The sequence below is a fragment of the Bufo gargarizans genome, chromosome 10 (assembly GCF_014858855.1).
Source record: "Bufo gargarizans isolate SCDJY-AF-19 chromosome 10, ASM1485885v1, whole genome shotgun sequence".
Taxonomy (NCBI): Eukaryota; Metazoa; Chordata; class Amphibia; order Anura; family Bufonidae; genus Bufo; species Bufo gargarizans.
Window position 1 is genome coordinate 10,574,478 of NC_058089.1, and position 16,026 is coordinate 10,590,503.

Sequence of the window (16,026 nt, forward strand, 5' to 3'; positions counted from 1 at the left end):
TCCAGAGATAAGTAGGAAATCATGCACCGACCTAAAATCCGGCCTCGTTTATATTGTAGTGGTTAATCACTTTCCAATATGCCTCTGTGTAACCTCCTACATAACTAATACGCCTCCGTATAGCAGGGGGCGGAGCAGTGACAACTTGCTTAATGTTTATGTAAATAACGGTTGTCGCTGAAATACCTATTACTCCATACAGTCCATGTGATGACAATATCCGATGCCTGCTGAAGGCTCTGGACCCTTAGAACAATGTTTCCCAACCAGCGTGCCTCCAGCTGTTGCAAAACTACAACTCCCAGCATGCCCGGACAGCATTTGGCTGTGCGGGCATGCTGGGAGTTGTAGTTTTGTAACAGCTGGAGGCACACTGGTTTGGAAACACTGCCTTAGAAAAAGCACCTCCTGTAGCCTTAAAGGGGATGTCCACATTTGAAGAGAAAAATTTTAGATGCGTTTTTATTGGAAAGTTCAATCCATTCAGGAAATTCATGTAGTCTAGGTCAGTGCTCTACAACTGGGAGCTGTAGTTTCACAGCCTCTGGAAAGCCACTTGCTGATTTAGATCCCACTGGCTTAGATACCGTTTGGTGAGATTGTACCTGCTTGTCCCCCCCCAGCTTTCCTCTGATTTCTCGGGGTCTCGGCTGTTTTTGCCTGCGGCTCGGTTCCATGTACTGTGTTTCTGGGTCATGTGCACGGCCCACGCTGGCAGCAAAGTGAACTGTGCAAATAGATGCGAGCGTTCCAGGGAATTTATAGCATAAACAGGGCAGTGCCCAAAATAGTGCCGCTGGAATGTGAGATTAGCGTCTGTGAGGCGAGGGGCCACTTCTCTCACCGGTTCAGTACCAGGTCCTTGGGAAACCGAAGCCTGTTTGGTACTGGCCGAGGTCTGGGGCCCAGTGACCACCCTGGGATATATAGTCTTGGTATAATATGTTTTGTGGGGGTTGTCAGTGGGTCAACACGAACCGTTTAGAAGGAGCACTGGATCTTTGTCCATTTGAGGTGAAGGGTATTGCATTCTGCTCCAAGCTGACAGTATGTCCCATCCGTGCAATCTATTGTTCTCTGTAATCAGCCATTTCACCTACGAGAGAGGCTGTAGTGTTCAGTGCAGAAACCTCCCTGCCCCTATGATCACATATCAGAGACACGGACACCGTGTGACTGGTATCGGCCGCTCCTGCGCTGTTATAAGCTGCGGGCGTTAGTTTTACTGCTGCTTTATCTGTAGGCTTGTGTGGCACAGACAGTCATCCCCATCGTAGTTCATGTTGGTGCCGTCTCGTAACCGCTGCTTTGGTCTCTTGCAGTTGGGATGACAGTAGCTCGGTGAGCAGTGGGATCAGCGATACCATCGACAACCTGAGCACGGATGACATTAACACCAGTTCCTCTATCAGCTCGTACGCCAACACGCCAGCGTCCTCACGGAAAAACCTGGATGTACAGGTAAGGCCCTGATCGCCCACAAGGGCACTTTTCCTTGTTGTGAATGGATCCAGTCAAATGACACTAAAGGTCTATGGGAAGAAGTCCCCTTTAAGTTATAACTGCTCTCACAAGGGTTGTCGCCCAGCTTGTCCTATATGCAGCAAAATGAGCTAGTTGTCGGCTGTCACGTCCCTGCTCCCCATATTGCCGCGTAGCAGAACGGATTTGCCATTCTGGTTTCTGGAAAAGCTGGAGGACAACGTATGCAGGTGATTTAAAGGCCATGTCCATCTATGTGACCAATGCTACATCGCATCAGGGTATCTAAAGTGAAAAATAAATATCTCCTACCGTTTTGTGTCTACAGCTGCCATGCCGTCTTATGCAGCCCCATGGTAACAGACTACAAACAGCCTCTGTAGTCTGATCTTGCAGTTCTACTCTCCTCCATTTGTCCCCTACTTTCTAAGGTCCATTCACGGGTCCACATCCATTCTGCAATTTTGGGGAACTGGTGTGGACCCATTCATTTCAATAGGGCCGCAAAAGATGCGGACAGCAGCGTTATGCGTAGTTCCATTCTGCTGGCCCCACACAAGCACGTCCACCGGCACGGACAAGAATAGGCATTCCTATCATAGTGCCGGTCATGTGCTGCCGCAAAACACTTGTGGACATGTGAATGGACCCTTATTCACATGACTCTTGGTGTATTAGACGGAAGTAGGGGACAGATAGAAGGGACAATGACGGCAGGATCAGGCGGCGCGCTTTCTGTACTCTGTTACTATGGAGATGCATAGAAGCTGCAGGAAATTTTTAATAATTATTTGCAAAGTTCCTTTATATGTCATTGTAGATATGTTGAAGCAATAAACACTGTCGACCATTTTGGTTGTCTTGCAAGGACTGATGCTCTTTAGGCTCCATTCACACGTCCAGAAATGGGTCCACAAAATTGCGGAACCGGTGCGGACCCATTCATTCTCTATGGGGACGGAATGGATGCGGACAGCACACTATGTGCTCTCTGCATCCGTATTTGCGGAGCGAGGCCCTGATCTTCCGGTCCGCAGCTCCGCAAAAGATAGAACATGTCCGCAAGAATAGGCATTTCTATTGGGGGTGCCGGCCGGGTGTGTTGCGGATCCGCAATTTGCGGGTCCACAATACACCACCGACGTGTGAATGGACCCTTATACTACTTTGGGGTGAGGCAGGGGTGGAATTTTGCGAAATTTGTGTGTAGCCTGAAAACCCAGTGCGTGACCCGATTATCTGCTGATCCTGGGCTGACACGATTTACTGGGATGATATAATTCATAGTTCCTGGAGTTCACACTTCGTCTAAATCCCCTGTGAACCCCGGGCGGGGAGAAATCTGCTATTCTTCTCCTCCTGCGATTGTTGTCTCCCGCTTCTCCATCTTGGAACCGGTTTGCAGGTTTTTTGCGGATAATTTATACTCCTGTGTCGGGGTGTGTGGCTGTGATGGATCCCAGCGCTGATTACCTAATGAGCGGGGGAGCGAGGATCCTTACATGATCCTACAACCCTTCGCACGATTTCCACCTTGGGGCCTTTCTGTTGCCGGAGACAGAATGCAAAATGGAGCTTCTCACATTGGAGACAGGCTGTAAGGACAGATGCACGTGGTACCTCACAGCCGTGACCCCTGTTGCATCATCCGATCACACACTCGGTGCCCATAGTAGCATTAATAATGGATGCCACCCCACGGTAGCCCAGCCTGTACCCCAGGCTCATAGTAGCCGCGGTGCCGTTCCGGAAGGCCATGCCTGTTAGACTCGCGTGTAGGTTGCATTGGTGTTTGTTATATGTAAGCACGCTGGTATTTTGGGGCGAGCATTCCTGCCCCGGACTGTTGTGGAAACAAGTACAGCGTCTTGCGGGATGTCTCTACTATTTCTGATTTCAGTATCGGCAGAAATGAGCAGTAATTGATGTGAAGCTGGAAACAATGTGTCATGATTTGTATAAACGAGGAGTTATTCGGTAAGATCGGCCAATGTCTGCGGGACTCGGCCTGCCGCACCGTACAACCCCTTCCAGAAGAGATCCGACACCCTGGGCTTTGTTAATCTGCACCCCCTCCCAGGTCCTGCTCCTCGCTCTGCCGCGGTTACCTTGTTTCATCTGCCATGTCCCCGAGGTAGATCCGTCATCTAATGTAACGGCAATTAGTCTGTTTGTAAAAGCAGCAACGCATCTGACTCCTGGTAATGAGCCTCGCGCTGCGCACTAATGACTTATTACACAAGCAGGCCCAGCAATCACAGTCCGCGGGAACTGGGTCCAGGGGCCGTGGGGAAGGGTCTCAGGGTTTTCATGGCCACAGAGCACACACTGGTGTCTGCTGGTTCATGGTCACTGGTTTCTATGAGGAGCTAGAAAGCGGCACCACTTGACTAGTTTTTGCAGAATTCTCCCACATTCAACCTGATTTCTAATCATCACCCCTCCAGCTTGATTCCTGTCTGATCATCGCCCCTGATTCTCACCCTCCCAAACATCATTACATAACCCCAGAAATCTTGATTTCAACCTGATCCTCTGAACACCCCCTCTAGAGCCTCAAACACTTCATCTATTGAGGATACCCCCTCCCCCCATAGTGGCCTGATGTTATCAGTATATTATATTGCATCATTTATTATCGCCATGGGCTGGAGCAGCCTTACCGTGGGGGACCCAGCTTATCTATGCGTTACACAGACTGTGCAATGCTTCCTTTTACCTGTGGTGGCGCTGCAGAGAAGTTTAATACTCGTGGTTTGGTTCTCTGACAGATTACAGCTGATCGTTGGGGCCCTAACGGTGGAATAACACTGTATCTGCTGATATTTAGGGGGCTCTTCCAAAAAGATGGGATTGTACAAAGCATACAGCTCCTTCAAGTAGTTTACCTGTAGGGTCACAGGCCGGACCCCCGTTCACAGGCCGCCATGTATTGATTGCATTGAACAGACATTGTCATTTCCACATTGACCGCATTTTCAATGTCTCCTTTATAGACTGATACAGAAAAACACTTACAGGTCGACCGCAACTCCCTCTGGTCCGGCGATGACTTGAAGAGATTGGATGGCGGCTCAGACAACGGAGTGAAGATGGAGTCTGGGAGTAAATGGAGGAAGAACCCCTCTGACCTGTCCGACGAGTCCGATAAGAGCACCTCTGGAAGGAAGAACACGGTCATATCCCAGGCGGGGTCCTGGAGGCGAGGGATGACTGCTCAAGTGGGGATCACAAGCCCCCGCACTAAGTCCACCACGGGGGCTCTGAAGACACCAGGGACAGGTAAGATGAGCTCTGTAAGGGTGCCTTCACACACAGGATTTTGGTGCTGTCAAACTCCACTGCATATTCCGCAGCGGAAAACGCCACAGGTTCTGCTACGGTTTTTCACTTTGGATGCCCCGGACCGGCACACGGTTTAGACCCATTGAATGGAGCTAAACTAAGAGCAGACACCTGATGAGGTTTCAGCGGTGCCCATCCGCACTCCGGTCGCGCCAAAATTCCTGCGGCATAAATCGACGTGTGAACAGGCCCTTAGGAGTCCACCGGACAACACAGTATTTCTGAACTGAATTAAAGGGAACCTGTCACCGGGATTTTGTGTATAGAGCTGAGGACATGGGTTGCTAGATGGCCGCTAGCACATCCGCAATACCCAGTCCCCACAGCTCTGTGTGCTTTTATTGTGTAAAAAAAACGATTTGATACATATGCAAATTAACCTGAGATGAGTCCTGTATGTGAGAGGAGTCAGGGACAGGACTCATCTCAGGTTAATTTGCATATGTATCAAATCGTTTTTTTACACAATAAAAGCACACAGAGCTACGGGGACTGGGTATTGCGGATGTGCTAGCGGCCATCTAGCAACCCATGTCCTCAGCTCTATACACAAAATCCCGGTGACAGGTTCCCTTTAAGTCTGTCACTCACTGGTCCTAGTGTGTATGCTGCTTTTCTAATATATTTATAATGGGAATACTCAATGGTTTAGGAATAAAAGTGACCGAAGTGTAAATACACATCGCATTGCTTGATCCTTAAATACAGCCTCTATTATACTCCGGCTCCAAACTCTCATTCCCTATTAGCTAGATCTGGGGATTTAAATTCTGAAAATGCGTTACACAAGCTCAGATAGCTTGCTGACTTTCCATTGAAGCCAGCAGAACAGTGAGTGCAGCTCTGGAGTATAATACAGGATGTAACTCAGGATCAGTACAGGATAAGTAATGTATGTACACAGTGACTGCACCAGCAGAATAGTGAGTGCAGCTCTGGAGTATAATACAGGATGTAACTCAGGATCAGTACAGGATAAGTAATGTAATGTACACAGTGACTGCACCAGCAGAATAGTGAGTGCAGCTCTGGAGTATAATACAGGATGTAACTCAGGATCAGTACAGGATAAGTAATGTATGTACACAGTGACTGCACCAGCAGAATAGTGAGTGCAGCTCTGGAGTATAATACAGGATGTAACTCAGGATCAGTACAGGATAAGTAATGTATGTACACAGTGACTGCACCAGCAGAATAGTGAGTGCAGCTCTGGAGTATAATACAGGATGTAACTCAGGATCAGTACAGGCTAAGTAATGTATGTACACAGTGACTGCACCAGCAGAATAGTGAGTGCAGCTCTGGAGTATAATACAGGATGTAACTCAGGATCAGTACAGGATAAGTAATGTAATGTATGTACACAGTGACTGCACCAGCAGAATAGTGAGTGCAGCTCTGGAGTATAATACAGGATGTAACTCAGGATCAGTACAGGCTAAGTAATGTATGTACACAGTGACTGCACCAGCAGAATAGTGAGTGCAGCTCTGGAGTATAATACAGGATGTAACTCAGGATCAGTACAGGATAAGTAATGTATGTACACAGTGACTGCACCAGCAGAATAGTGAGTGCAGCTCTGGAGTATAATACAGGGATGTAACTCAGGATCAGTACAGGATAAGTAATGTAATGTATGTACACAGTGACTGCACCAGCAGAATAGTGAGTGCAGCTCTGGAGTATAATACAGGATGTAACTCAGGATCAGTACAGGGTAAGTAATGTATGTACACAGTGACTGCACCAGCAGAATAGTGAGTCCAGCTCTGGAGTATAATACAGGATGTAACTCAGGATCAGTACAGGATAAGTAATGTATGTACACAGTGACTGCACCAGCAGAATAGTGAGCGCAGCTCTGGAGTATAATACAGGATGTAACTCAGGATCAGTACAGGGTAAGTAATGTATGTACACAGTGACTGCACCAGCAGAATAGTGAGTGCAGCTCTGGAGTATGGTTTATGTAGTTAATCTTTGTTTTCTATTATTTTATCCTTTTTGACAGGAAAAACAGATGATGCAAAAGTATCTGAGAAAGGAAGAGTTTCTCCGAAGTCGGCCCAGGTGAAACGTTCCCCGTCAGACGCAGGGCGCAGCAGCGGTGATGAGACCAAGAAACCCATGAGCAATTCCTCAAGGACAATCACTGCCAATACCAATACCTTTGGGTTCAAGAAACCAGGGAGCACGGTGGTTGGCATGCCGATCATCACGACCAGCGGGGCAACCATCACCAGCGGTTCCGCCACTCTAGGAAAAATGCCAAAGTCTTCCGGACTCATCGGCAGGTCCTCCAACCGTAAGACCAGCATTGATGGATCGCACAATGATGACGGATACTTACAGCTGAATGCCAGGACTAATCTCCAGTACCGCAGCTTACCGCGTCCCAGCAAGTCACGCAGTGGAACCGGTAATCGCTCCAGCACCAGTAGCATTGACTCCAATATAAGTAGCAAGTCAGCAGGTCTCCCGGTCCCCAAAATGAGAGAGACCAGCAAGATGTCCCTTAATAACTCCCTGTCCGGAGTGATGAACCAAACCGACCGTGAGAAAGGAATCTCCTCTGACAATGAGAGCGTGGCCTCCGGTAACTCCATCAAACTGAACCCAGCGTCACAAGGTGCCCCCAGTGCTACCCGCCAACAGGGAAGCAAGTACCCCGACGTGTCCTCGCCAACACTGCGCAGGTAAAGAGAACGCAAGGCTTTACCTCTACATCAGTCACTTTGCTTTGTTTGCCGGTTTGGAATTATTTTAGGTTTTCTCCATTCATAACCAAAGTCCTGGAAACTTAGTGGTCAGGCCCCACCCATTTGTCACACGTGACCTGATAAATGAGCTCTGATTGGGTATCTTTACTAATTGGAAACCAGCAGGATGTGGCTTTAGATGTGAATGGAGTGAAACATCAGTAAATGAAATGATTTTATTTTTATAGGAAAAATGTGATACTTTAATGACATCATTTTAAACTGCACGGAGCATAGTAACATCCACAATTTCCTCTTTTACTCTGTGCTGCTGTTGTGTGAGCCTCTGTTACAGCCCACTTGTCTCCATTCTCCTCCAGTCATAACAATGCCCCTACAATCTGCATCCCTGTCCTCATCATGAGTAGGCAAGTCACTCCTCTCCTAAAATACTCTGTGCTGCTAGGACCCTGCTGTTTTCACTATAACTTTCAATGCTTGACGTTCTGCTTGTCTCCATTCCCATCATTACACTGCCCCTGTCCTCGCTGACACGATCACATGAACTGGACAGGTCACTGGCCCCTACACGCTTCTCTCCTGAAATACTCTGTGCTGCTAGTACCCTGCCTATTTCCACGCTCAGTCTCGGCGTGTGACCTCCCCTTGTCTGCATTTCCTTCCTAAGATCATGGCACTGCCCCCGTCACATGCAGCCCCCTCCTCACTAACACGGCCATGTGAATTCACAGCTCTTGGCCCCCCCCACCATGTCAGCATAGTCATTGTCTGAACTACTCCAGCAGCACAGAGTGTTTCAGGAAAAGTCTGTGCTGCTTTTATGGCAGATTATAGTTAAAAAACGGGAGGAGCCAGATCTCCTAATACTTTTTGAGCTCCAGAAATACTCTGTGCTGCTGTGAGCATGTGCAGTGAAAACACTCCAATGTGCGTATCTTGATGAATGCATTCTTACCGTCGCAGGCTTTTTGGCGGAAAACCGAATAAACAAGGACAGGTGACGACCTCGGAAGGCATGAAGAACTCGGTGATTATATCCAACCCCCACGCCACCATGAACTCCCATCATGCCCACCCAGACTCCCCCTCCGGGAGCGCCATGCTCAGCAGCGGAGGTAGTAGCCCCCTGTACGGTAAAAATATGGATCTGAACCCATCGCCGCTGGCCTCCAGCCCTGGCTCCGCCCACTCGGCACCATCCAATAGTCTAACCTGGGGAACGAACGCCAGCAGCTCCTCCGCGGTCAGCAAGGACGGTTTGGGTTTCCAGTCAGTCAGCAGCCTGCACACCAGCTGCGAGTCCATCGACATATCCCTCAGCAGTAACCACTCACCGAGTGCCCCGACCGCCTCTCCACGGGACGACGCCATGTCCTGCTTCATCAGGACCAACAGCGTGAAGACCGCCATGTCTGAGAGGTGAGTGGCCCACATGGTGGTGCGGATTTGGGAGGATGCTTTGGAGGGTTGATTCAGTGGTTGCTGGGTTTAAACAGGAATGTTCCCATTCAGTGACCGCAAGCAGGACTCTTGAAAATAGTGCGGAATTGAAGCCCCAGAGTCTATTGGAAAGCTGCATACATTTTCCTGATTAGCTATTTCTATAAAAGGCATTAACCCTTTCCTTTTGGACTGATTTTTCTGCACATTTTCTCCCTTTTTTTTACAGTTATATATTTTTTTAATATTTATTAATTCACTAATCCTGTTTATTTCTGTACAATCTGTTCCCCCGTCTCTATAGCCCTCTCTCCTCCCCCGGTGCTAGTCCTAAATTCAGCAGAAATACCCTCCCCAGGAAGCAGGACAGGTAACGGTGTCCGTCACCCTGCGTGTCCATCACCTGCAGCCTGCGCTGTTCCTGCTCTCATCACCGGCCCGCGCCGTCATCGCACTCAGAGGCCTTTTGCTTGATTATTTTTTTCCTAATTTTTTGTGGCATGCGGCTTCACCGCCCCCTCGCCCCTCCGCTTGTCATCACGTCTCTTGTCTGTCGTCATCCTCACGCGCTTTCGTATTAGCGTCCTGCCTCTACAAGCTTCGTCTTGTGTGTCTTCATTATGACTTGTGTTGGGTCACCGGATTTTCAGAGTCTCCAGTCCTCATCATCCTCTTGATTATTATAATTTTTTTATTATATCCATTTCTGGTAAAGCTGGGCGACGACCAATAAGGCTTCCACGAGCGGTGCGAAACCATTTTCCAGACTCCACATTACAGAAATGCACTAGTCGCTTGACTAGCACTTCCCTGATGTTATTGTGGCCTCCACCTCTTCCTCATCAGCAGGCGCTCCTCACTTTATAACCAGGTCACACTGTAGATGATGGGTGTTCACACTTCCGGCTGTAGTCTTGGGCTGGACGGATGCCAGGTTATGTCTGCGGTAATTGGACAGATACGTAGCGGGCTCTGCTGAGTACCTACATGTCCCCTTCCTGGGGTGCAGGGTCTTCTCTATCAGGTTTACAGGTATTCTGAGCCCAGCACCCAGAAGGTGTCTGTACCTGCACCGCCCCATTTATATCTCCCTGGCCTGCGATGTAGCACACGACTAAGTCCCCCCTAATTAGTACCCTCTACGTGGAGGTGGCCTTGCTGATAGCAGATCTGTCACTCAGACATAGAAAAGATGTCCACTTGAGACTATGTGTCCCCTTGGGTCTATGATACTAAACTTGCGGCTCCGGCTGTTGAATGAACGACAACTCCCAGCATGCCCTCACCTGTGCATGCTTTGAGTTGTAGTTTCTGCAACAGCTGGAGAGCGCCAACTTGGAGACCACGGCCTTAGGTGGACAGTAGCCGTCACGCTTTGCACTAACCTGTTTTAATGGCGAGTTCCCGAATCTTTGTCTTGTCTTCCCTGTATGTGGCCGGTCTTATATGATGAGCTCCCCCTTCCCCCCCCCCCCCCCCAATGGAAAAGTTTATGAGCAGATGTAGCAGAGCTGAGCAGAACACCATATGTGTGGGCCGACCGCACTAAGCATGCAGTGCAGGGAGAGGTTCATTCAGCTTTGGTACATCTTTGCTCATCCATGTCTGACTATTGAGTCCGCACCTTGCACGCTCCTTGTAATCCGCACGCCTGTGTGTGCGTCTCGTGTGCACTTCCGTGTGGCCGGCTCCTGTGTGTCCACGTCCTCCGCTTGCTCCATCCTTTCTCTGAAGTTTTCTCTCCTCTCTTGACTTTGCTGCAGCGATCCTCATCTTGATAGAAACACTTTGCCTAAGAAAGGATTCAGGTATTCAGCGTGACGCCTGCTCCGTGGTGTTGTGCGTGCTCCATGATGACTGTGGGGTCTTTGTGGGACCCGTCGTTATTTTTTTATTCCATCTTTTGTGTGTGTCTTGCATTGAAGGACATGACCATGTGTCACAAGCGTCATCACTTTCCACCAGGAGCCATAACCAGTTTAAATTTGAGCAAGTGCTGGTGAGCGTAGGTGCTGACTCCCCTCTTTTGAATTAGGCCTTTGTAGACCAGTCTGAGACCCCCTTTCCAGGAGCAGACCCTCCATACAGATCTGAATAGGGGGGAGAGGACCGGCCACCTGTACACATTACAGTCTGACAGTGTTCACCATTCATCACCACAATACAGTTTATTTATAGATATAATCTACATAGAAAGTGTATTATACTCCAGAGCTGCACTCACAATTCTGCTGGTTGTTAATGGAAATCGTAAGAGCAATACAGAAAACGAAAATGATCAGATCATGCTCTATGCAGACACTGAACAGGCAGGGCATGTGGTAGATTTTAGTTCTGTAACCTGTAGAAATATAAATGGTGCTGTGGAGTATATTAGACTATACTCAGGATCAGTGCAGGAGAAGTAAAGTATGTACACAGTGATTGCACCAGCAGAATAGTGAGTGCAGCTCTGGGGTATAATACAGGATGTAACTCAGGATCAGTACAGGATAAGTAATGTATGTACACAGTGACTCCACCAGCAGAATAGTGAGTGCAGCTCTGGGGTATAATACAGCATGTAACTAAGGATCAGTACAGGATAAGTAATGTATGTACACAGTGACTGCACCAGCAGAATAGTGAGTGCAGCTCTGGAGTATAATACAGGATGTAACTCAGGATCAGTAATGTATGTACACAGTGACTGCACCAGCAGAATAGTGAGTGCAGCTCTGGGGTATAATACAGGATGTAACTCAGGATCAGTACAGGATAAGTAATGTATGTACACAGTGACTCCACCAGCAGAATAGTGAGTGCAGCTCTGGAGTATAATACAGGATGTAACTCAGGATCAGTCCAGGATAAGTAATGTATGTACACAGTGACTGCACCAGCAGAATAGTGAGTGCAGCTCTGGAGTATAATACAGGATGTAACTCGGGATCAGTACAGGATAAGTAATGTATGTACAGTGACTGCACCAGCAGAATAGTGAGTGCAGCTCTGGAGTATAATACAGGCTGTAACTCAGGATCAGTACAGGATAAGTAATGTATGTACACAGTGACTGCACCAGCAGAATAGTGAGTGCAGCTCTGGAGTATAATACAGGATGTAACTCAGGATCAGTACAGGATAAGTAATGTATGTACACAGTGACTGCACCAGCAGAATAGTGAGTGCAGCTCTGGAGTATAATACAGGATGTAACTCAGGATCAGTACAGGAGAAGTAATGTCTATATACAGTGATTGGTTCTATATGTAAACTGTGATGTGACGGTCATGGTGCGGCTGTGCCTAGGGGTTAGACCTTCATACTGGCTCAGCATCACCTGAAGACCAGTTGTCTTTACACATCTCATAGAACACATTGTATATACTTCATATAGTGCTTGTACCCCAGGGGTCTCCCTGTTCCCTGCACTTAGTGATTCTCGCCTCGTTTGCTGGGATATGTTGTCCGCCTTGTTTGTGTTGCATGGTGCTGGATTTTCCTGTGTGATTTTGCGGCAGACATTACCTGGTGCCTGGGGCTGTACAGGGCATTGGCATGGCAGCATCCATGTACAGAGCAGAGACGTGTATCTGACGGTTGGGCAAACACATGGGGACATGTGCGGGTGACAGCCCACCTCTCCGCCCTAAAAATCCTGCATCCAAGTGAATGAGAATTGTATGGGTACAATACGGCTATCTGCTCCTGCACTCGCCCTCTAGATATGTATTGTCCATGTTGGTCAGTCTTCAGTCAGTTTGTACGTTTTCCTCTTCTGTTCGGCCTTTTCATTGTTTCTAGGAAGTCTGGGTGACACCATTTTGACCACAACAGCTCTTAGAAGGGTTGTCACCAAGCTTTCCAAGGACTTCCTGTGACTGTCAGTCCTGCCTAGATGCCCAGACATACAGGATCCAGGAATGCATCGCTGCATATGTCGGCAGGTTTACCAGTCAGGACCTGGGGAAGCTGGCTGACAACCCATGGGGCAGCTGTAACGGTGGCCATGTTGGTTGTCACCTCGTCCACCGTCTACACTTGTGTACAGAGAACACGATTACCCTCATGTCCTGTCCGCTGAGTACTGTAAAATGACTTGTCTGTAATGTGCTTGTTGTGTCATAATTGCCACCCTTCCGTTTTTTTTGTTGACTTTTTTATTTATTTTTTCTTATTCCCGTTGCACTCAGGTACGCTCCATCATGTCAGCTCCGAAACCAAGATGAGACCAAGGAATGGCTGCGCTCGCATTCATCTGGCGGACTCCAGGACACAGCCGGTAGCTCCCCTTTCTCACCCAGTTCCAGCATTACCTCGCCTTCCTGCACCAGATTTAACTTCTCCCAGCTCGGTGAGTCTTTGGATGGACAATCATAGTAACGTGACCCAAAAATATTTGCATTTATTCAAGAGGTCCCCTGAACAGTATCCTGTCCCAGCAGTACTCTTGGTGCCCGTTTATTATTCTCAAAGCTCTTTTGCTCATATCCTGAGGCATTGTGGTTTCTTGGGGTTTTTATGCTTCCTACTCAAAGGTGAAGGACCTAAACCAAGTCTGTGCACCATAGAGTCTGACGGGCAGCAGATGGAAGCCTGTCTCTTCTGCAGAATTGGTCATAGCTGCTCAGGTCCACTTGGTCTTCAGCGGGGGTTCACCCTCAGGAATCTCTCTAGGTATCTTGATGCAATGAGTTACCCTGATGTCGCTCACTTCGTGCTGTGATTTCTTCCTTTTCAGCGAGTCCTACAACTGCAGCTCACTTGAGTTTGTCTAACGCAACCATGCTGAGGACGCACAGCCTTTCCAACACAGATGGCGACCACTACACCGAACCTCGATTCAGAAACAGTTCAATGTCTCTGGATGAGAAGACAAGAGCCATGAGCCGTTCCGGATCCTTTCGTGATGGTTTTGAAGAAGGTAAGTGTCTATAAAAATAGTCCGGGCTTCTTAATGTGTTTGATAGGGTCCTGAACACTGGGTACGGTGACTGCTTCCTGGTGTCATGTGCCTCCAGGCATTTCGGTCGTCGGTCTTGCATTTTCGTATCGGTCATCTACATGTTACCTATACATATACTTCTCACAAAAAAGGATATTTGGCTTTCGGGGGAAATGTATGGAAAACCTAAAAAGTTCCGGCTCCAGTGATATTATAACATGAAAGTCGGGCATTTAAGTAGAAGCAGCGATGGTGATTTCCTCATCTCAGACAATTTATTGAAACAAAAGCCGACCCCAGTGCTGGGTATACTGCCACAAAATGTCAGTGTCTCAAGAACCTGTCCTGTGGGCTTCAGCATCAATTACAGCTTGATACGACATCTCCTGCTGTTCACAAGGCGACTTATTGTCCGCTGAGGCATGGCATCCCACTCTTCTTGAAGGGCGGCCCTCAGGTCATTGAGGGTTCTGGGGTACAGAGTTACGAGCCTCTACACGGCGACTCAGCTGATCACATAGGTTTTCAATGGGATTCAGGTCTGGAGAAAGTGCAGGCCACTCCATGTAAGGTCCCCCAGTCTCCTGCAGCCATTCCCTAATGATGCGACCTCGATGAGCTGGTAGCATTGTCCTCCATGAAGGTGACATTAGGCCTGCGTTGTTCATGCAGAGGCACAATGACTGGATTAATGATGTTCTTCAAGTAGTCTGGGCTTGTCACTGGACCATTCACAAAGTGTAAGGCAGTTCTGTATGGACTAGACACACCTGCCCACACTGTACCACCACCACCATCAAAGGCTCGTCTGGTGACAACAGTGGCTGATGCATAGCGCTCTCCATGAGGTCTCCAACATCGCTGGCGGCCATCATTTCTGCTCTGCGTGAATAGACTTTCATCAGTGAACCCTTGTCCAGTGTAGATGCTCCCTGGCCCATTCAAGAAGAGGGTGCCTGTTCCTGGTGGTGTGGTCAGGTACTCTTGCAGGACGTCTAGCACGCAGACCACACTGATATAAACAGTTTTGAATCGTCTGACGTGACACTTGAGTGCCTCTCACCTCCCTTAAATGTGCCTGGAGTTGTGTGGCATTCATCATCCGGTTCAGGGCATTGTTAACAATGAAGTAGTCACCAAAGGACGTCCTCTTCTCTGCCTTTCTGTGACACTTCCAGTCTCTCTGTATCTCTGATACAACCTGCTGAGGACTCTCTAAGCTCAGTGGCCACTTCCGTCTGAGAACATCCTGAAATTTCACCCACAAACCAAATGTCCCTAACTATTTGTGAGTAGTGTGTGTGTGTGTGTATGTATATGTGTGTGTGTGTGTGTGTGTGTGTGTGTATATATATATATATATATACACAAACACACTGATCCTGAGTTACATCCTGTATTATACTCCAGAGCTGCACTCACTATTCTGCTGGTGCAGTCACTGTGTACATACATTACTTATCCTGTACTGATCCTGAGTTACATCCTGTAATTTACTCCAGAGCTGCACTCACTATTCTGCTGGTGCAGTCACTGTGTACATACATTACTTATCCTGTACTGATCCTGAGTTACATCCAGTATTATACTCCAGAGCTGCACTCACTATTCTGCTGGTGCAGTCACTGTGTACATACATTACTTATCCTGTACAGATCCTGAGTTACATCCTGTATTATACTCCAGAGCTGCACTCACTATTCTACTGCTGGAGTCACTGTGTACATACATTACTTATCCTGTACTGATCCTGAGTTACATCCTGTATTATACTCCAGAGCTGCACTCACTATTCTGCTGGTGCAGTCACTGTGTACATACATTACTTATCCTGTACTGATCCTGAGTCACATCCAGTATTATACTCCAGAGTTGCACTCCCTATTCTGCTGGTGCAGTCACTGTGTACATATATTACTGATCCTGTACAGATCCTGAGTTACATCCTGTATTATACTCCAGAGCTGTACTCACTATTCTGCTGGTGCAGTCACTGTGTACATACATTACTTATCCTGTACAGATCCTGAGTTACATCCTGTATTATACTCCAGAGCTGCACTCACTATTCTGCTGATGGAGACACTGTGTACATACATTACATCA

The 16,026-nt window shown here is 48.0% G+C and overlaps 1 protein-coding gene across 1 annotated transcript in view; it reads left to right on the forward strand.

Moving 5' to 3' along the window:
• Positions 1–16,026, forward strand: part of NAV2 (neuron navigator 2) — a 161,822-nt gene that overhangs the window by 122,072 nt on the left and 23,724 nt on the right. Inside the window, 8 exon segments of the mRNA XM_044270784.1 lie at positions 1,323–1,461; positions 4,479–4,764; positions 6,845–7,529; positions 8,517–8,972; positions 9,298–9,363; positions 10,757–10,801; positions 13,169–13,329; positions 13,717–13,899. Of these exon segments, the coding sequence (XP_044126719.1) occupies positions 1,323–1,461; positions 4,479–4,764; positions 6,845–7,529; positions 8,517–8,972; positions 9,298–9,363; positions 10,757–10,801; positions 13,169–13,329; positions 13,717–13,899 (2,021 nt within the window).